General features: G+C 36.4%; 1 protein-coding gene across 3 annotated transcripts in view; it reads right to left on the bottom strand.

The window, feature by feature from the left end:
• CERT1 (ceramide transporter 1) overlaps positions 1 to 22566 on the bottom strand; it is a 107359-nt gene that overhangs the window by 23380 nt on the left and 61413 nt on the right. For 2 of the 3 annotated variants that reach the window (XM_058729376.1, XM_058729365.1), the window contains 6 exons: positions 18511 to 18594; positions 13336 to 13493; positions 8115 to 8207; positions 3533 to 3619; positions 793 to 885; positions 182 to 259 (listed from right to left, as the gene is read on the bottom strand). In XM_058729376.1, coding sequence (XP_058585359.1) covers positions 182 to 259; positions 793 to 885; positions 3533 to 3619; positions 8115 to 8207; positions 13336 to 13493; positions 18511 to 18594 — 593 coding nt within the window. The remainder of the gene's footprint in view (positions 1 to 181; positions 260 to 792; positions 886 to 3532; positions 3620 to 8114; positions 8208 to 13335; positions 13494 to 18510; positions 18595 to 22566) is intronic. The other variant, XM_058729355.1, reaches the window with a different exon arrangement.

Below are 22566 nucleotides of genomic sequence, written 5' to 3'. Positions count from 1 at the left end.
ACATGCAAGCCTGATAGAGGAACTATTTAGTAGATAAGGAAGGCCTTTTAAATGCTTATTGTTATCATTTAAAATTCAAAACCAAACAAGTGGCCTAACAGAAAGATATCTAGGAACTGGGAAAGCAGGCTGAAATATAGCACGGAAAGACTCAAGTCCGCTCTATACATTCATACAGTACCTGGGAGCTGAATCTGTGAACATCGTCAGAGGCACTGACGAGATCAATGGAAGACATGGAGGAAGAGCGACTATAGGGCTACCAGAGACAGACAAAGAAAAAACCAAGTAATCAGAACAAAGGCACAACAGAGCATTCAGTACCAACTTCCAAACACAAGATAAAGAAAGAGAGAACAAAGCACCATATGAAACAGGCTCAGCAGCAAGTGCTGACTTCATGCACCTATTATGGTTTATGCTCCAAAATCTTTCTAAAAAGAATGCAGTGCTTCCAGTAATACAACATAATACCACTTAACCCCAAAGAAAAAAAGTGATTTAATATAACTAGTTATGCTTCTGGTTAACTATCAGATTAGCCACTCCTATCCACCCCCATCCCCCCCTTTCCCCTTAAAGAAAAAAGAAAGAACATTATATTCAGAAGATGATTTCTAACTATTTTGGAGGAAAAACATCCAAAAATGTATGTTTGGAAGAAAACATAAAATACCCAAAAGTCTCATTACCTAAATTCAAGAAGAGAGAAACCTTATACAACAAGATAGTTCCATCCACACTGAAGAACAATACAATATATAATTTCAGTGAGCTGTGACATTAGCTTACCTTTTGGACAAACCTATGAGTCCCCACAGAAGAAAAGGCATCTCCAGATGGCATGGATGTAGGCCAATGTAATCTGACCTTTTCACTCTGTGACTAAGAAAACATGTAATGTTAGGTGGGAAGGTTTTAAAGTGTACTTTGTAGCTTGAGAATGGATAATATAACCTGGAACTATCAACATTTAATTACTGAACACTTTAGTACTTATAAATACTTGAATCACAAAAATACTCAAAAGATACAAGCCTTGCCAAATCCCAAAACTTACTTCATGTATTCTAAATCAGTCTCTTCTTTCAGACTCCATAGGTACCACCTTTGACCAGGGATGGGTTCTTTGATTCTGCCCCTGGTCAGACTCTCCAATACCAGCATGGCATTATTTACCATGAATCTTAATTAACACTGCTGTTAAAGTAATTTTCTTATATCCAAACTCTGGCCAAATTATTCCAATCATTCTACTTCATCAGGGATGTGCAGAGCTATATCATCTGAACCAGTGTCTTCGTTTGCTTCAGTTTTGTTCCAAAGACCAGGTCATGGATATCTTATCTCCTTTCCATTAAGGTATCACACCTGTTAAGCTGTCACTTAACCTCCTTCCTCCTCCTGAGCTTGCCTAGTTTCTTCTCACTTAGTCAATATTTACTAAATATAATGTACCAGAGCCTGTGCTGTGTTGTGTGTGTACTCATCTTCTAACTATGCAGAAGACAAGCAGTAATTTCTATTCAGCACTATCTGAACAGAACTAAGATCTCATTTCTTATTCACTTTATTAAAAATATCTTTCCTTATACTGGCAAATAACATAGAACAATGTAAACTCAAAAATGTCACTGAAGAATACCTAAGTAGTGGCTGTGCTGTGGAGAGCCCTGTGCAATATCTAATGATCTGAATCTTTGGAACTCACTTCATGAATTACTGAAGTTTACTACTCTAGAGCATTACCACACTATAATTATCTTTGCGATATCAACATGTCTATTAGGCAAGGAAAATCATGGTCTGTTTAATGACCTATTTTGTAGCGTATCTACCACAGTGTCAAGAACAGACTGAAGTTAAATAGTCCCATGAATATTTTTCTTTTAAAATTTACAAAAGTGTTCATCGATCCTTTTAAACTCCAAATCAAGCACGGCATTAGTATCCAGTAGAGTAGCATTTTGGAGCCAGAAGAGAGAATTTGAATCATCTTGTATAACTCTTTGTTTTACGTATTAGAAGACCAAGGCCCAGAGAATTTAAGTGATAAGTTTACAGCTACATAGTTAGTCATTTACAAAACTCAGACTGAAGTTGTCTCGACCTACTCTCCCAGAATAGCACACGACTCTCCCCAAAATAGCACAACTTAGTTTAAAATAAAATCAAAATAAAAAAACACCACAGTGAAGTAAAGCCAAACACAATGATACTCCTTCAGGTTACACTTTAGGCGTACAAATATGGAGCTCATTTAGGACCTGAAAGTTTCTAGTCTTATTGAATGCTGCATAATCTCTTTTGTTTTTTTTAAAATTTTTTTTTTTTTTCAACGTTTTTTATTTATTTTTGGGACAGAGAGAGACAGAGCATGAACGGGGGAGGGGCAGAGAGAGAGGGAGACACAGAATCGGAAACAGGCTCCAGGCTCCGAGCCATCAGCCCAGAGCCTGACGCGGGGCTCGAACTCACAGACCGCGAGATCGTGACCTGGCTGAAGTCGGACGCTTAACCGACTGCGCCACCCAGGCGCCCCTGCATAATCTCTTTTGAATGAGTGATATACTTTATAAATTAATGTAACAACACCTTTTTATCACTGATTTAGAAAAAAAATAATGAAAAATAAACATGAAAAGAAAATGTCACTCTTGGAGGTGATTTACCCTCAGGGAGACAAACCAGTAAATGGGCATAACGGTCATAACTACCCTAGCAATGACAAAGAATGACAAGCCAACTTATCTACACAAGTTAATTTGTAGTACAACTGATACATTTACGAATTTATTTGCAAGATGCTTAAAGCCCTGTGAAGAGTGACTAAAATTCACCCTTAAGTACCATCTAGTGGTAATATATGGTAACTTCACTACTGCACAACTAAAAGAAGGCAAAGGATCATACTAATCCTGAGACTAGAGTTAAAGGATTTAAGAAATGTTTTCCTTCACTTTCCAAAAAGAGCTGGGTATGTCTGTTGCGAATTTAATAACAGTGAAATACTGAGCAAAGTCAAAAGTGAGGAAGCAATTGAAGGTGAAGGTAGTTAAAGCTTTAAAGGAGTTAATAAAAATGGAATGGCAGTAATTTAGAAGAAAAAAAATACATTCTTGGTCTTCTTCCTTGTGAATTCATATGGTCAGTACTTTGTGGTAAAGAGAAATTCACAGTGACTGTTTTATTCAGATTAAATATATACTTGTTCTAAATAGAAAGATAATAAAAGTTGGATACTTCAAGGGGAACAGGTGGAATATTTCCATTTAATTTCATGTAAATTATTCATGCTTCCTGTAAACAATCAGTGGTCTCCTTTCCATTGTTTAGAAATGAATCAATGAAGGAAGTGACTTGTAAAGATTCTTCTACATCTGTGACTCAGTGAAGACAGTTCATTTTCTGGGTTATTAGGTTCACAATTTTCAAATTTTATTTATATGAAATAACACACATCAAGAATGCCTAGTGTTAGAATTTTTGTGTGTGTGTGTGTGTGTGTTAGAATTTTTAAAACCGGATATACCTGTTCTTCTATTTTATCTTGTCTGTCAAGAGCAGCTTCAACAGCATCAAAGAACTCTTCTTCATTAATCAGACTGTTTGGACCTTCCTATTCAAACACACGAGAGGAAAAAAAAAAACCAGCTGATTAAAGACAATATAAAACCTTCATAATCCTAGCATTAACTCTAGAGGAAAGTTGAAATGTGACTTGACAAATATTTATAAACCAGTTAATATATAAAGTATTATCAAAAGACAAGTAACATATGCTCTGTGCAAAATCATGAGTGTCACAATTCATATACTCAATATTCATATACCCACTGTATACTGACCAACACTGTGTTAGGGTGATAGTTTAGAACAGGGGTGTTGCTGAACTATGCCCTGGAGTTAAATTTAGTTCACTGCCTACTTGTGCATGGCTTCTGAGCTGAGAATTTCATTTTTAAGTGGCTGGAGAAGAAAACATAGCAACATTTCATGATGTCAGAATTATAATATGGAATTAAAATAATGTTTTGTTGGAATATAATCATGCTCATTCATTTAGGAATTGTCTATGCCTCCTTTCATGCTACAGTGGCAGAGGTGAGTACTTGTGAATGAGTACCTGATAAGAGAAAACATAAAATCACAGAAAAGTAAGTACAAAGTTACATAAGATCTATTGATAGCCGATAAAAAGCACAGACAGGAGTTTTCTGAGGGGCATCTTCCTAAACAAAGACTATTATTTCATGAAGAAAGAAAAACTGAACTGATGCTTGCAAGCTTGGTTAGATGGCAAAGCAGTGGTTCTCAATCAGCTAGGAAACTGCCTTGGGAACTTGTTAAATGGAAAATTCTTAGTCCCCATACGCAGAAATTACTTTTCAGTGGATCTTGGGTGAAGCCAGGAATATGTATGTTTAATAAGTTCTCCAACCGATTCTCATGCAACTGGAACCTCAGCTGTATCAAATGTACAAAGAATAATAGAAAACAAATAAGCACAGTATGTTCCTGCTGACACGAAACAAGTGAGTGGACTGTAAGTGGAACAATAGCTTCATGTTAGGGGAAAAGCTGAGGCTGAAAAGGTAGGCTGGGTTTAAGGTTCCCTAACTTTTAAAATATCCAAAGTAAGACACATGAATAATTGCTGGTCTGTCTGGAGTTTTTCCAGTTAGAATGATTACCCTAGGCCATCACTATCCCATTAGAAAGTACCTAACCTAGCAACATGACACCACCTGGGGCCAAGGCAAAAAGGGTGGGAGGAACTACGGTGTAATGCTCTTGTCACTTGTCACAGGCATATGAGACATCTTGATTTAATGCACTAGTTTTTTGTTTTGTTTTTTCTAAATTTTTGTAACGTTTATCTATTATGGACAGACAGAGAGAGAGCATGAGCAGGGGAAAGGCAGAGAGAGGAGGAGATACAGAATCCAAAGCAGGCTCCAAGCTGTCAGCACAGAGCCTGACGCGGGGCTCGAACTCACAAACTGCGAGATCACGACCTGAGCCGAAGCCAGACGCTCAACCGACCAAGCCACCCAGGCGCCCCGATTTAATGCACTAGTTCTTTTAGAGCTATGAGGCTCCCTCATAACCACGTTAAACACACGCACACACACACACACACACACACACACACACAACTTTTTATTCAGCTACAATATACAAAAAGTGCAAATTTCAATGAATTATCATTAAGTGAACACAGCCATCAAATGACCAGCTGGATCGCCAACAAGAATAGTAACAACACTCCAGAGGCCTCTCTCCTACAGGATTCCCTTTATAAGTCCAAACATTTCCGACATTCAAGTAACAGCAGTGTAACTTTGCTTGATGTAAGAAAAATACAAAATAGCCAAAATCTACTCTGAACTCAAACATATTTCCTAATGCTTTTAAAACCTCTATTGATCATAACCACATCTACACTTGAAAAATTTTAATGCTCATTCAATCTATGCAATCACTTCAGTCTCAGGAGTCTACTAATTGGGAACTATAGCATTCAAAAATTCTACTTTGATAAGTGAAATGGGCAAATAAGACAGGTACATCTTTCCTTTGATGGCACATGTAAGGGAGAACTACAGTAACTGGAATAAAATTTACTTTATTTAAAAAACAACTTAAAAAAACCATTTTAACTCATCATGTTTACCAAGGAAAATAGCTATTTATTGCTAAATCTGTGGGAAACACCACTCTTTAGCTTACTTGCTCCATTAGCAGCATTTCTCATGTTAATGATGATCTTGGAAGAGTTCTCTCTCCTTGGATTCCTAATTTCCCAATTCCTCTCTATCCAAGACTCCTCTTTGGACTCCCTTAAATGTGGGTGTTCCTCAGGGTTCTACCCTTGCTCTCCCCACAGCATTGGCCTCAGTCATGTGATGATTCCTGAAATCCACAGCCTATCTATCCATTTCTCACCTAAGCGTTAGATCTTTGTATCTAATAATACCTAAAACCTCCTCCGGTTAATGTCTCAAAATTCCTATGCACCTCCAGTTACCTTCATTCAATCACCACACTCTTTAATCCTACTTTTAAATATGTAAATTTATCGCTGGTGTCTGTTCCTATTACTGTATCTTAATCTAGGTTATCTTCAATTCTCACCTGCGAGCCTGAAGTCTTGGAAGCTGCCAGTCGAAGGCTGTCAACTACAATCCACTACCCTCACAGCAGGGAGCAAGAATGATTTTTCTAAATGGTATATCTGAAAACTTTCACTTGCTTAAAACCCATTGCCTGAGGATATATAAGGATTCCTGTAGACCTTGCAAGCCTGGCTTACTACTCCCTCCACTCAATAGGCTCCACCCTCCGATAAGGTCTTTCAGTTTCCCTGTGGGCAAAATGCTTTTGTTTTTTTTTTTTTTTAAAGTTTTCCTTTTCAGCCCCTACAAGTAAACATTCTTGCTATTCACCTGGTTAGTATCTACTCAGCCTACTCATTCATTTTTTTTTTTTAATATAATTTACTGTCAAATTGGTTGACATATAGGGTGTACGGTGTGCTCTTGGTTTTGGGGGTAGATTCTCGTGATTCATCACTTACATACAACATCCAGTGCTCATCCCAACAAGGGCTCTCCTCAGTGCCCATCACCCATTTTCCCCTCTTCCCCACACCCCCATCAACCCTCAGTTTGTTCTCTGTATTTAAGAATCTCTTATGGTTTGCCTCCCTCCCTCTCTGTTTGTATCTATTTTTTCCCCTTCCCTTCCCCCATCGTCTTCTATGTTAAGTTTCTCAAGTCCCACATATGAGTGAAAACATATGAGATCTTTCTCTGAATGACTTATTTCACTTAGCATAATACCCTCCAGTTCCGTCTCATTTTTTTTTTTAATGTTTATTTATTGTTGAAAGACAGAGAGACAGAACACGAGCAGTGGAGGGCCAGAGAGAGAGGGAGACACAGAATGTGAAGCAGGCTCGAGGCTCTGAGCTGTCAGCACAGAGCCTGACGTGGGGCATGAACCCATGAGCTGTGAGATCATGACCTGAGTGGAATTTGGATGCTCAACCGACTGAGCCACCCAGGTGCCCCTAGTTCCGTCTCACTCTTAAGATTTCAGCTAAGATGCTGGGAAGCCATCCCTGACTCAAAAACCTCTCAGGGCTAACAGTGCTTCAAACTCACCTGTTAACTAGCCTGTTTTCCCATTAGGTACTTGGGCAGGATCCTGTATATCCATGCCTAGTACAGTGTCTTGCATACATAGTATATCTTAAGGAATGAATTTAAGATTATAACGTAATTTCTGGGGATGCCTGGGTGGCTCAGTCGGTTAAGCACCCGACTGCAGCTCAGGCCATGATCTCAGCAGTCTGTGAGTTCAAGCCCCGCATTGGGCTCTGTGCTGAAAGTTTGGAGCCTGGAGCCTGCTTCGGATTCTGTGTCTGTCTCTCTCTCTGCCCCTCCCTTACTCGCACTCTGTCTCAGTCTCTCAAAAAAAAAAAAAAAAAAAAAATCACTTTTATTATGATAGAAGAAGATAAGATTCAGTAGGTTGAGAGGAAAAGATTAGGGCCTGAGGTCCCTGGGTGGAGAAAAACACATATTTTGGAACAATGCTGGGAGTGTCTGACCACAACAAACCCCCTCAGGAGTAAGGTTCCTCTTTAGAATGTAACAGACCCCACCTACTCCCTTTCAGGTTTTCCTCAGAAATTTGACAAAAGACCTAAGTATGGCCATTGACCACTCAATTCAATGAAAAGGAGCCAACACCTACAGAATAACCCAGAACCTAGAGTGATCAAGCCCATAAGGGTAGAACCTGAGAAGGAACAAGGGGGAAGGGATGAGGGAAAGCTGACCAGAACTTTACAAAACAAGGACCCTTCTCTATGGTCCTTGCATTCACTTCCAAATGTCCCTTCTCTGTAAAGAGAACTTTCCTACTATTCTTTTCTAATCTTATACTCTAATAAACTTTTGCCTACTTCTCATTTTGTGTCCAAGTCTTCATTCTTCAAAGCAGTGCGACAATGAACCCCGGGTATTGTGGTAAAAAATCCTGCAACATTATGATAGATATGGCCTATATTTTCCTCCTTCTAAAATCAAAATGTAACTTCATACCTCATAATCTGGTCCTCCAAAGTGGGATTTTTTCTTAAGTTCTGTCATGGCATTTTTGTATGCTTCTTCTATTCTTCTTCTCTTCTCAGTTTCCTAAAAAAAAAAAAGCAAGTGAAAAATTACATCTGAAGTGGAATTTTCTCTGCATTTCAGTGAAATTTTATAATTTGGCTAAACAACAACAGTAATAAAAAGAAACAGTCCACTCCTGTGAAAAATGAGCATTGTTCTGTCCAAGAAAACACTTTTCTCTGAGATATACTTTACACACAAACCACCATTTAAATCACCACTAAGAATTACCTTATAGGTGGGCTATATATTTAGGTGTATTAAGTAACTGTCAAAGTGCCTATGCTTAAAAAAAAAAGAAAAAAGATAAAATTAACACTAGAAATGCCTACAATGTATTTATGTGTTTGTTTCCCCCCAGTAAAGGTGTATTTATTTTGCTTTAAAGAAAGAAAGCAATGGATGTGAAGAAAATAATCAACAGGCGAAATCAATGAATGCTAAAATATATTCTAAGAAAGATGAATGTCTAGTACTTTTCTCACTGTTGGTTAAAACTATTTTAGAGCTGAAAAAGAGCTTAGATTTCTACTTTGATCCTCACTTTTAATCTATAGCCTTACGGGGTTAAAAGACCCGAAGTCAACACATTAAAAAAAAAAGGCTGGCCCTGGGGCGCCTGGGTGGCTCAGTCAAAAGAGTGAGAGTAATGATTTCAGCTCAGGTCACGATCTCAGCTTCCTAAGATCCAGATCTGAGATCTAGCCTCGCCATGGGCTCCCCCAGCTCAGAGCTGACAGTGCTGGGCCTGCTTGGGATTTTCTCTCCTCTCTCTGCCGCTCTCCTGTTAGCACTCTCTCTCTCAAAAAAAAAAAAAAAAAAAAAAACAAAAAAAAAAACAACAACAACAACAACAAAAACTATTTTTTAAAAAGGGCTGGCCCTGGCACTACCAATCTCAAACTTCTTTCTACAACACGAAATGTACTGCCCTGGTCAAATCTGATAACTTAAGTCTAACAAGCTTATAAGGAACATGCATTTATTCTCTTTATTCCCTTCCCTTACCTCAAATCCTTAAGGGCTAAATTAAAGTCCACAGGAACACACACAAAGCTAACTACTTCCAAATATCCTATCTGCATTAAAGCTTGTACAAATCAGTTAATTGTTCATTGGACTTAAAGACTAATTTTTGCATACTCAAGAGAAAGCAGGTCTATAGACCCACCAGAATGGCTAAAATTTAAAAACAAACAAATTCCCACAATAACTTGACAATAACAAGTGTTACTAAGAGTAAAGAGCAAGTGAATTCTCATCTATTGCTGATAGAAGTATAAAGTGACATGACCACTTTGGAAAACTGTTTGCCAATACCCACCACAGCTAGCATATACCCCATGAACCAACGATTCTACTCCTAGGTATATGCCCAAGAGAAATGAGTGAATATCCTCCAAAAGCTATGTACAAGAAAGCTCATAGCAGCTTTATTTACAATAGCTAAAATATAAAAACCAAAGGAAAAACTGATAAGCAAACTGAAGTCATACAATGAGATACAACAATAAAAAAGAATAAACTACCACTAAATGTAACAATACAAATAAATCTCATGGTCAATGTTGAGGGAAAAAACAGCCAGACACAAGAGTGTATACGTATATGGTCACCTCTTGAGATGGTGGTATGGTATGGACCAGGAAAAGGCATGCAGGAACCTTCTGGGGTACTATAAAAATTCTTTATCTTAATCTGAGTGGCAGTTATAGAGGTGTATACATATGCATAAAAATCGTCACACAGGACACCTAAGACTGGCACACCTTACCATACTTATGCTATACCTAAATTTTAAAAACTGAACACAACAAAAACATACAGCACAATAATAATATTCAAAGGACTTAAGGGAAAATGAAAAACCACATGAAATTACATATGAGAGCCTATTAACGTAAGCAAACATCTTCAGTGAATTGATTTTCTTTTACTAATACTGTTAATAAGTAAAATTGTTTAATCTTAGAATTTCTGGTCTTCTTAGACATGACTAGCTAACAATTCAGTATATGTCTTCTGTAATAGAAGGGATTATTATAGGTAACCAAGAAAAATAACCACAAAATATTAATTTTCTATTACTCAGCTGAAAAAATAATAGAACTGACATTAGAAACAGTATAAACAATACTGCTATCAAATACCTGTTATTATATCACCTATTACCTATTTAATTGCTCTCAATAGATTAAGCTCTTTGAGGGGCAATTTCCTGCTCATTGCTGTTTCCCCATTTCTAGCTTAGAGCTAGCACATTGGAAGCGTACAAATACTTTTTGAAGGAAACAGAAATTTCACTTAAATCATATTAAATTACCACTGTACTTTCCTTCCCAATTATACGAATTACTTAAAAGACCTATTTATTGATAAACTAGTCTCTCCACTCAAGAACTTTCTATTTCTTATAGAATGTGTCTTATACATATATACATATGTACTTATATGCATATATACACACGTATGTACACTACACATATACACGTATCTATATACATATCTATATCTATCTATATAGACAGGTATACACACACATACATACTGTGTATCACACCCACATTCTTACATTTCACATAAAATGTAACTGAGATCCAAAAAGAAAAAGGAAAGGACCCAAATAAATAAAATCAAGAATGAAAGAGGAGAGATCACAAACAACACAGCAGAAATAAAAACAATAAGAGAATATTATGAGCAATTATATGCCAATAAAATGGGAAATCTGGAAGAAATGGACAAATTCCTAGAAATATATAAACTGTCAAAACTGAAATAGGAAGAGGGGTGCCTGGGTGGCTCAGTCGGTTAAGCGTCCGACTTCGGCTCAGGTCACGATCTCGCGGTCCGTGAGTTCAAGCCCCGCGTCAGGCTCTGGGCTGATGGCTCAGAGCCTGGAGCCTGTTTCCGATTCTGTGTCTCCCTCTCTCTCTGCCCCTCGCCCGTTCATGCTCTGTCTCTCTCTGTCTCAAAAATAAATAAACGTTAAAAAAAAAAAAAAAACAAACCAAAACAGGAAGAAATAGAAAATTTGAACAGACACATAACCAGTAAAGAAATTGAATTAGTAATCAAAAATCTCCCAAGAAACAAGAATCCAGGGCCAGATGGCTTTCCAGGGGAATTCTACCAAACATTTAAGGAAGAGTTAACACTTATTCTCTTGAAGTTGTTCCAAAAAATAGAAATGGAAGGAAAACTCCCAAGCTCTTTCTATGAAGCCAGCATTACCTTAATGCCAAAACCAGACAGAGACCCTACAAGAACTATAGACCAATTTTCCTGATGAACACGGATGCAAAAATCCTCAACAAGATATTAGCCAACCGATTCCAACAATACATTAAAAAAATTATTCACCACAACCAAGTGGGATTTATACCTGGGATGCAGGCCTGGTTCAATATCTGCAAAATAATCAATGTGATTCATCACATCAATAAAAGAAAGGACAAGAACCATATGATCCTCTCAACAGATGCAGAGAAAGCATTGGACAAAATACAGCATTGTTTCTTGATAAAAACCCTCAAGAAAGTAGGGATAGAAGGAGCATACCTCAAGATCATTAAAACCATATACAAAAGACCCAATGCTAATATCATCCTCAATGGAGAAAAAGAGAGCTTTCCCCTTAAGGTAAGGAACGAGACAGTGATGTCCACTCTCACCACTGTTATTCAACATAGTATTGGAAGTCTTAGCCTCTGCAATCAGACAACACAAAGAAATAAAAGGCATCCAAATCGGTCAGGAGGAGGTCAAACTTTCACTCCTCACAGATGACATGATACTCTATACAGAAAACCCAAAAGATTCCACCAAAAAACTGCTAGAACTGATCCATGAATTCAGCAAAGTTGCAGGATATAAAATCAATACAGAGAAATCGGTTGCATTCCTATATACCAACAATGAAGCAAAAGAAAGAGAAATCAAAGCATCAATCCCATTAACAATTACACGAAAAACCATAAAATACCTAGGAATAAATCTAACCAAAGAGGTGAAAAATCTATACACTGAAAACTATAGAAAGCTTATGAAAGAAATGGAAGAAGACACAAAAAAATGGAAAAAGATTCCATGCTCCTGGATAGGAAGAATACTGTTAAAATGTCAATACTACCCAAAGCAATTTACATATTCAATGCAATCCCTATCAAAATAACACCAGCATTCTTCACAGAGCTAGAACAAATAATCCTAAAATTTGTCTGAAACCAGAAAAGACACTGAATAGCCAAAGTGATCTTGAAAAAGAAAACCAAAGCAGGAGGCATCACAATCCCGGCCTTCAAGCTGTACTACAAAGCTGTAATGTTTATTTATTTTTGAGAGAGAGAGTGGGAGAGAACGGGGCGGGGGGTGGGGACAGAGATTTCTGCAGAAAGTCAGATTTTGACTACTGTCTGGCCTAGTATTCAGAGCTGAAATATAACATAGAGTAAAATTCTTCCAACTGCTACTTAGCATTTCTGGACCAGTCTCTGTACCTCAGTTCCTTCTTTAAATGATGGCATTAGACTAGAACTAAATCTTCTAAGATATGTTACGGTTTTAACATTTTATTGTTTTACTGATGTTGAATTCTAAATAGAAGTTTTCCTACTAAACAAATTCACTGAACCAAAGGTGACATTAGGAACTAAAGACTCATATTGTAATATTATTATGAATGCTAAAGTTTAAGCAAAGGTGGAAACAGGTGAATATGAGGCAAATGTTCAATGAACAACGTAATATATGTTACATAATAGCACAATGACCCTGGAAGTATACACAGCTATGAACACAGTAAGCTAGTGTTTAACTTCATAAACTGGTGTTTAAGAACTTAAATACAGCTGCACGTATTTCGCAATTAAGCTAGGTAATGTTAAATGGCTTATCACTTCTATTCCAAGGCATTTCTATTACTACAAAATTTTTTATATTAAAATCCTACCAAGAATTTATGTTGTATGTAACTAAATACATAACTGGTGAATCTCATTAGGAAAATGAGTTTAAGATGCCCACAAAATTTCAGAAGAGTAGTACCCCCTGCTACTTCTATCAATCCCGATAGATTTTTCCCTAAGAAATTACTATAAAGCTGAATCAAATTGGATCATTTTTTAAAAAGAAGAAAAACAACACTTACCTTATCCAGTCTTTTTTGCCAGCTGTCCTCACGTTTTACCATCAATTCAATACAGTGAGAAAGTGTAGCAAGGATTCCAGCAGTAGTTGCTTTAAAAGTTATCGCCTCCCCTTTAAAGTCTATACCATTAATTCCTCTTGGTGTTACATGTGGAAATACTGGGGGAAAAAAAAGCTATTCACTGAACATCTTTGTAATGAAGAAATAAGTCTTCATCAAAATGTAAAACTAAAAAATGTTTAAAAACCCAGTAAGTCAGAGCAGGCTCTTGGATTCTAATTCTCCTCTTGATGGCCAACATTTAAAAATTTCCATCCATACTCTATAAGCAAAGAAGCTTGTGGCAGCGTATGTACTTTCATAACTTTTTTTCTGGATGTTGTTTCATGAAATCTATTTGCTGTACTATACCCAGTGAACAAAGTGGTAAGAGGAATACTTTAACAATAATACTCTGACATCTTAAAGTGGGACGAAACTATGGCAAGAACTACCTTACATTTTGAGAGACCTAAAATTTAAAAAATACCTAAAGATAAACCATACAGAATTGAATAAGGTATGTAAAATTAAAATAAATGTCCAAAATTAAGTCTGAGACCAATGCACATGTTAAATGGCTCTTATGTTTATATTTTATAATTTTAACTCAGAGTTAGTCTTTGAATTAAATGAAAACTCTTACAACTCATAAGATGCAAGCAAGAGAGCATAATATCTTATACCATTAACTAATAAGAAACCACTCCAAGAGAACTCCTTAAGAGAAATAATGATACTTTCAACTTTAAAAACTCCTATATAGATATGACTTAGCAAAGGCATAATCCACAAAAGAAGTAATAAAATGAACTTCATCAAAATTTAAAATTTCTGCTCTTGAAAGTACTGTTAAAAGAATGAAAGTTGTAGTTATGCAGAATGAATAAGTGTAAAGGTCTAATGTATGGCAAGAGGACTATAGTTAATAACACTGTAAATTTGCTAAGACAGATTTATGAACTTTGATATCTTTTCAAAGAACCAATTTATAGTTGGATTGTATTGTATTTTGAGTCTCTTCTTTTATAATAAAGGTGTTTCAGCTATAAATTTCCCTCTAAGCACAGTTTTAGTTGCAGTCCATCAGTTTTGGTATATTGTATTTTTGCTTTCATTCATCTCATAGTATTTTCTAATTTCCTTTCTGATTTTGTCTTTAATCCACTGGTTATATGTGAGGGTGTTAATGTCTACGTATTTGTGAATACCCTAAATTTCTGTCACTGATTTTTCATTTTATTCCATTGTGGTTAGAGGATGTACTTTGTATGATTTCAATCCTTTTAAATTAATTGACGCTTGTTTATGGTCTCTCCTGAAGAATGTTACATATACTATTCTCCTATTGTTAAGGATATTGTTAAGAATATATATTTTCCTATTGTTAAGTGGAGAGTTCCATAGATGTCTACCAGGTCTGTTTGTTTTTATAAGTATTTTATTTCCTTGGTGTTCTTCCTACTTGTTGTATCCATTATTGAGAGCTGGAGAGTCAAGTCTCAAACTATTACAATTCAATTGTCTTTTTTTTCCTCTTCAACTTATTCAGTTTTTGCTCCATGTATTCTGTTATTATATACAACTACATGTATAATTGTTATGCCTTTTTGATGAATTGACACTATTATCATAAAGTCTCCTCTTTTGACTCTAGAAATATAAACTAAGAAAAGGATGCACAGAACATAACAAGAAAACTTACATTAGAGGTAAATATTGTTCACAAAAGGTTGAGGAAACAGTCCTTACATCATGATTTAGAACCGTGAGATCATGACCTGAGTTGAAGTTGGATGCTTAACCGACTAAGCTACCCAAGCGCCCCAGGAAGGTGTTTTCATATCCAAAAATTCCTCCTCTAGTCTAATATTCAAATTACCTTTAAGTGTCTTTATTATCATCTTAGAACCTGTGGAAGTTTTATTCTAATCTTCACATCTCACTCCCAATCCTATTCTTGGAATACATACAATTTATTATCAGGTCGGTATACTAGTTCTAAATTTTTAAAAATCTTAACATATTCACTAATCACAATAGGTAATCTTGACCAAATCTTTTTTAAAGTTTATTTATGTTTTAAAAAGAGAGCGTGCATGCGCATGAGTGGGGAAGAGGCAGAGAGAGAGGGAGAGAGAATCCTAAGCAGGCTCCATACTGACAGTGCAGAGCCGGACGTGGGGCTTGATCCCATGGCTGTGAGATCATGATCTGGGCCAAAATCAAGAGTTGGGACCCTTAATCGACTGAGCCACCCAGGTGCCCCTAGACCAAAGCTTTAATGATGGCTCTAATGGTAAAATTTGTTACAATGACCACTCCCAAGAATCAAGTATCATTTCTCCCTTTTCTGATGTTGGCTGCATCTAACACTAAGAGCCTGTCTTTTTTGAGAGATGACTGACACCCTAATCCCATGCTATGATCAAGCAGTACCAGATTTAAAGACTACATGTTCTATTCACTTTACCAGATTATATAGAAAACTTCTAACTCATTTCTAACTCTAACAGAAAGTTACTTTCCATCTATGGTAATTAACAAGAGTTACTTTGCATCAACAGTAAGAAGGAATTATTCCGTTTATTTTTAAAGTTTTTATTTATTTATTTTTTTGGGGGGTGGAGAGAGTGAAGAGAGCACGAATACAAGTGGGAGAAGGGCAGAGAGAGAAGGAGAGAGCAGGGTGGGGGACAGAGAATCCCAAGCAACCTCCACACTATTAGCACGGAGCCCAATGTGGCAATGTGGGGCTTGAACCCATGAACCATGAGATCTGGACTGAGGTGAAATCAAGAGTCAGATGCTTAACCGACTAAGCCACCCAGTGCCCCAAGAAAGCAATTATCTTATTTTATTTTAATGTTCTTTTAATTTATTTAAAAATGAGAGAGAGAATAAATTTTTATTTATTTTAAAATACGAGAGAGAGACAGAGAGAGAGAGAGAGACAGAGAGAGAGAGAGAGAGAGAGAGAATGAATGAATAAATAAATAAATGGGGGACCGGTAGAGAGGAAGACACAGAATCTGAAGCAGGCTCCAGGCTCAGAGCTGTCAGCACAGAGCCCGACATGGGGCTCAAACTCATGAACCGCGAGATCATGACCTGAGCCAAAGTTGGACACTTAATCAACTGAGCCACCCAGGCACCCTGAAAGGAATTATTTTAAACAGTGCATTCCACAAGTGTACTTCAAACATGACTCATGATTTAAAAAATTATGTAAACATCTTGTAGGGTATTTCTCTAAATGATTCTAATAACTTTGCCTTCTGTTGCTTGGTTTCAAGTCTCCAGAAAAAGAGATTGGAGGCTTTCCTCAAATGTCTGGAAATCTGGCTATCTGTTCACATTTAAGAGTAAGTTACTAGAAGCTCTGTAAGCATCAGCAGGGTTTTAAACCCAGTGGACTTCATTTAAGGGTGATCTGGTAGTGAGACAGCTTCTTCATGGTAGATGTAGAAAATCTCTATAGGTCCCTTCCTTGTGGTCATTCAGCATCTAGAGTTATGTTCTATTTTTGTATCAGAAAATATACATCTGGTTGATGGGTATTCTGGAAACAGGGTAAAAGAAGGGAGCTTCAGTACACAGACTTTCATTTCGTGCCTGATCATCAGAGTTCTTGGAGATAAAAAGAACAATGAGGTTGCTAAATTTCAATACTCAGTTTGTAAATTTCTGCATAATCACTTTATTCATGATAGGCCAATACACCTATCTTTTGCTGTGCCAGGTATTCCAGAATCTAGAACCGTCCATTTCAATTACTATAGAAAATAAATTTCTATTCTATTCTGGGGAGTGTAGGTCGGGGAACTGACTGGGCTAGAAGATTGGACTTGCAAGTTTTACAATTTAACAATTTTCTCAATGTCCAAACAAAATCTTTTTTCCATTAAAGCAGATTATTTATTGTGAAATTAAAATATAATTTGAAATAATCTTCCCCAAATAACCCTCTAATTTAATAAAGATAAATCTAGATGGCTCAGTAAGGTTCAACATTTCAGTCCCAAGTCCCAAGTCCCAAGTCCCAAGGATAGATAACCCTGTAGTAAGAAGCTAGTATTTCACAAGACTGAGGGGAGGGCAGGTCATAAGCAGGAAGAAAGCTATGATGAAACTAAGGAACAGGAAGAGCCAAAAAGGAAAAAGTAGGGGGACAGAAGTATCAGATTTTAGTATCAATAAAAGAATATTCCACTGTGATCTACAAAAAAGAAAATTAATTCCATGCATACGACAGTTTGAAAAATTATTTGAAAACAGGCCACAAATTATACCTCACATTCTTTCACAACATTAGCAAAAATAAGCTTAATTAGATTAACTTATTTTTTCACAATGTCTTATTTTTGTAACTTAAAAAATTTTTTACAAATCTAATCCAGCTTTTTTGTAGGATATTTCAAAAGAAGAGTACTGACTATGGATCACAGGTTTCTGGATTTGTTTGTTTTTTCAGGCTTAAGATTCCTCATGTAAATGATACCATGCAGTATTTGTCTTTGGCTTATTTCTCTTACATTAGGCCCTTGAGCTTCATCCACGTTGGTGCAAATTGTAGGTTTCTAATGAACAATTCAGAATTCTATCTAATAAGTTAGCCATTAAAAATACAGCAAAATAAATGGGTATATGAAATAAACCACCTTGCTCCTGTGTCTATAAACAAATACGTGGTGAAATCAGAGCTATTTTTAATAACTTACATTTAATAACACTGATTATATACTTTTTAATACCAGTTTATTAAGTGGAGACAGAAAAGTACGTTCAACAGAGAGAATATACTCTAAACAAACATTCAAGTTATATTATAATGCTTTCCCTCCAAGAAATAAACTTTGAGTGCTAGAAACTGATTTTATAACTGCTGAAATAAGCAGGTCAATGTCTGGAATTTAGAATGAGTCTTTGTTAGATCATGAGCTGCCATTATTATTTAATGTCACAATGTGTATTTTACTCATATGTCTTTTCCTGGAAGAAACTTTCACTTTCCAGCAATTACACTGCTTTTTAAGAACTACTCAATTAGATAATTATTCTTGCTATATACTTAGTTATTATATAACTTTAGAAAGTACACTTAATCCAGCCAACCGGAAAAAATATACTACTTACACTTTTCCTTATTGCCATTAGTATTATGCAAGAAGTCTCCATCGGAACGTGTTGTAGGAAAGTCATCTTCATCATCTTCTACCACTAAAGAAAATATATTTCAGGATATTAGGATTAAAGGAAATAGAAAACCAATTTTTTCTTATGTTCGAATGAAATCAATATATTCTAGATTCTGTGAGTACAAGACCTTATTTACCTTTGTATTTTCAAAGGTTGTCAAGGTATGCCCAATAAACATGCTGTGCAATGTCTTGAAATACATTAGAAAAATTGTACCCATTCTCATTTGTGTAAGGGATAACATTGAGATATGAATTATTTTGTCCTTTAGTCATCCTATCCCTTCCTACCCAGCTTGGGGTGATTTCATAAGTCTACCAGAGGCCTGCAAGGGCTGAGCAGGACTGTAAGAGAGTAAGTTACATGCAAAAGATACCTTAATTTGCCTCTGGGAGTTCTTAAGTTTACTATTTCTGCATGTGTAGGGGATGACTTACAGGTCATGACAACAAAATGACTTACAGGTGTGATATCAATTTGCATTCATCCTTATGTGTCTGTGCCTGGACATTCCTTTTAACTTAGTTCCAGAAAAAACAGAATCCCCTATGTTCTCCTTCTGCATACCTTTTTGTTCTATGTTCTATCCCTTTTTCTAACATACTTTAATTCACTGTATTATGTATTCCAATCTTAATGCAAATTTATAAACCTTATTCTCTGCTATCACGTTTTTTAATGGCTTCTTTCTTTTCTTTTTTAGGTACTCCCTTTCTATGTAAGAAGTCTTCATTCTAAATTAATGTTTTACTTCTTGTCTGTATCTCTTTACACCAGGAGTAACTTCATCCTACAATAAACATTTCATCTACTTTAGCTCTCTCTCTCCAATGGATGTAGATTCCACTCCTGTTTCTTATTCCTCCCCTAAATGGTAATAATCACCATGAAAAATACTTTTGTTCTGTACTGGCATTTTCTAGTTATTAGGCTATTTCATTTTTTCATCACTTAAAAATTTTGCTACTCATCTATAACAACTTTTTCAAATCATAAGCTATTATCTACTAATACCTACTACTCATTTCTACCTAGCAAAGTGATATCAATACCTGACTAACATTTTTCTTTTCTATGTCCATCATTCCTATAGACGTCAATATTCATATTGAAGCCTCTGCAGGCATCTTAGTCCCAAGATTCATCAGATTCCCAGATTGTGTGGATCTTCATCTTCTTGTCAATCATTTGCAAATATGGTCAATTCTAAGAAGTTCATTAACACAGCATACTGCTGTTTTTAAATCAGTACTTACCATCAAACAAGATCCTGACCTTGACTCAATACTACTTTGATCAACTGTTCTTAAATACTACTGAAAGGTTTGTGCTTCACTTATCTCACTAGGATCTATTTTGGGTTTTGTATCTCTAACCATCTAACAGCCTAGTACCACCAAACAGGGATTTTCAACTTTATTTTTCTAGCGCAACACTCAATATAAAATTGATGAAAATAAGAGCTGTTCTGGCTAAAAGAGTGGCGTTCCTCTTTTCCTTCCCAACCAAGCACTCCTTGTCCATCCTTGAGCTACCTTTAAGGGATGTCTGACAGGATTTAAAGCCACTGTCCTAATATAAATCCCCCATCCCAATCAGACTGGTTTTCCTTACTAACATTCAAATCTATTATGTTAAATTGTATCTTTGGATCTTGCACATTCCTGCTTTCCCTATCCCTGCAATAATCTAGAGCTAGTTTTTTTTTTTTTTTTAATTTTTTTTAACGTTTATTTATTTTTGAGACAGAGAGAGACAGAGCATGAACAGGGGAGGGGCAGAGAGAGAGGGAGACACAGAATCTGAAACAGGCTCCAGGCTCTGAGCTGTCAGCACAGAGCCTGATGCGGGGCTCGAACTCACGGACCGTGAGATCATGACCTGAGCCGAAGTCAGACGCTTAACCGACCAAGCCACCCAGGCGCCCCATCCCTGCAATAATCTAAACGAACCACATTAAAAACAGCAGCTATTATTTATTGAATTTTTGCTGTTATGCACAGTTCTAATGTATGTATATTCTCACTTAATTCTCACAATCATATGTGCTGGATATAATATTCACTTTATAGCTGAGACAACAGATGTGAAAAAATGTTAAGTAATCTACTTCAAGTCAACAAACTAACAATGAATAAAAGCAAGATTAATAGAAACTTTCCTTTGATGTGATACATCTATCTTCTTTTAAAATCAAACACTATGTTTAGGGTAGAGATAATGTTTTCTACTTTTGAAAACCATACACACACACACACACACACACACACGACTTTAAAGGTTAGTTAAATCCTACTGAAGTATGTGTGGAAATGTGGGTGGTCTGGCTAAGACTGCCTAACTAACAATTCTGATTATTTTATATAAAAACACTGAACACCTAAAATAAATGAGAATTTGCTGTTATCATTTCAATGACACACTTAAAAAAGCACAGTGATTCTTAAAATTCTTTAAGCCATAAAAACACTTCAAACCAAGAATACTCTACCCGGCAAAGTTATCATTCAGAATTCAAGGAGAGAGAAAGAGTTTGCCACACAAGCAAAAGCTAAAGGAGTTTGTCACCACTAAACTGGCCTTACAGGAAATGTTAAGGAGACTTCTTTAGGCTGAAAAGTAAGTGAGTTAATTAGAAACAAGAAAATATATGAAAGAATAAATTCTCATTGGAAAGGTAAACAGAGTAAAGGTAGTAGATTAATAACATATAAAGCTAGCATGGAGGCTACATAACAAAGTATTAGAGCAATCCACTACCTACAATCCACTGTTGTCATATTTTGATAATTTTTATCTGTTTATTTAGAGAAAGATAAGAGAGAACATGAACAGGGCAGAGAGAGAGGGACAGAGAGAATCCCAAGCAGACTCCACACTGTCAGTGTGGAGCCTGATGTGGGGCTCGAACTCACAAACTGTGACATCATGACCTGGGCCGAAATCAAGAGCTGGATGCTTAATCAACTGAGCCACCCAGGCACCCCCAAGGTATTGATAATTTAATCAAAGATCCTTAGATTCAGTTCAGCAACTCTGATCTACAAAGTAGGAAACTATGGTCCCTGTCCTTATTTCACCTTTACCCAGCATGAGTTCTTAAAAATATCAATATTTTTTATGATAGTGTTTATAGGGAAATCAGTTGTTATGGGTTGAATTATGTCCCTGCAACATTCATATGTTAGAAGTCCTAACCTTCCGTACCTCAGAATGTGACTGTATCTTGAGACGGGGTGTTCACAGAGGTAATCAGGTTAAAATGAAGTCACTAGGGTGGGCCCTAATCCAAGATGACCAGTGTCCTCATAAACGAAGGAAATTTAAACACAGGCACTTACAGAAGGAAGATGATGTGAAGACAAAGGGAAGAGACAACCCATCTATAAGCTCAGGAGAGAGACCTAAAATAGATCCTTCCCTCATGGCCCTCAGAAGAAACCAATGTTGGTAACAACTCATCTAGGACTTCTAGCCTCCAGAACTGTGAGAAAATACATTTCTCTTGTTTAAGCCACCTGGGCAGACTCCAGAGGGGCTGCTGAGCCAGATGGCAGCACTGCCGCCCCATCAGCTCCTCGCTGTCCTAGTCTATAGTACTTTGTGATAGCAGCCCTAAGAAATTAATATATTAGTCTACCACTGTTGCTATTTATTCAAACATAAATAGCATTTAAAATTATTTTTCAAAGATTCTATACAACCTGGTTATCACTGTATCCCAACTTCTAAGCCTTCCATTATCACTTTTGTCCTCAGAATGTTCTCTACTACTGATAAGATCATTTAAAAATAAATAAATCAATTCTGTAAGTATTCTCTTTTTGTTGAAAGGGCTATTTGCCAGCAAATGAAAGATGATGTGTAATGTTTAGTTTGATAAGAAAAGATATACACACATTTTTCTTAAGGAGAAACACAAGTTGAAGGGCCTTTATTTTTAGAGAAATAAATATCAAATGTTAAAGAACCTAAAACTTAAAGTCTATGAAA

The sequence above is a fragment of the Neofelis nebulosa genome, chromosome 1 (assembly GCF_028018385.1).
Source record: "Neofelis nebulosa isolate mNeoNeb1 chromosome 1, mNeoNeb1.pri, whole genome shotgun sequence".
NCBI lineage: Eukaryota > Metazoa > Chordata > Mammalia > Carnivora > Felidae > Neofelis > Neofelis nebulosa.
The sequence above is the reverse complement of the archived record's forward strand: the minus strand, read 5'-3'. Positions and strand labels throughout refer to the sequence as shown.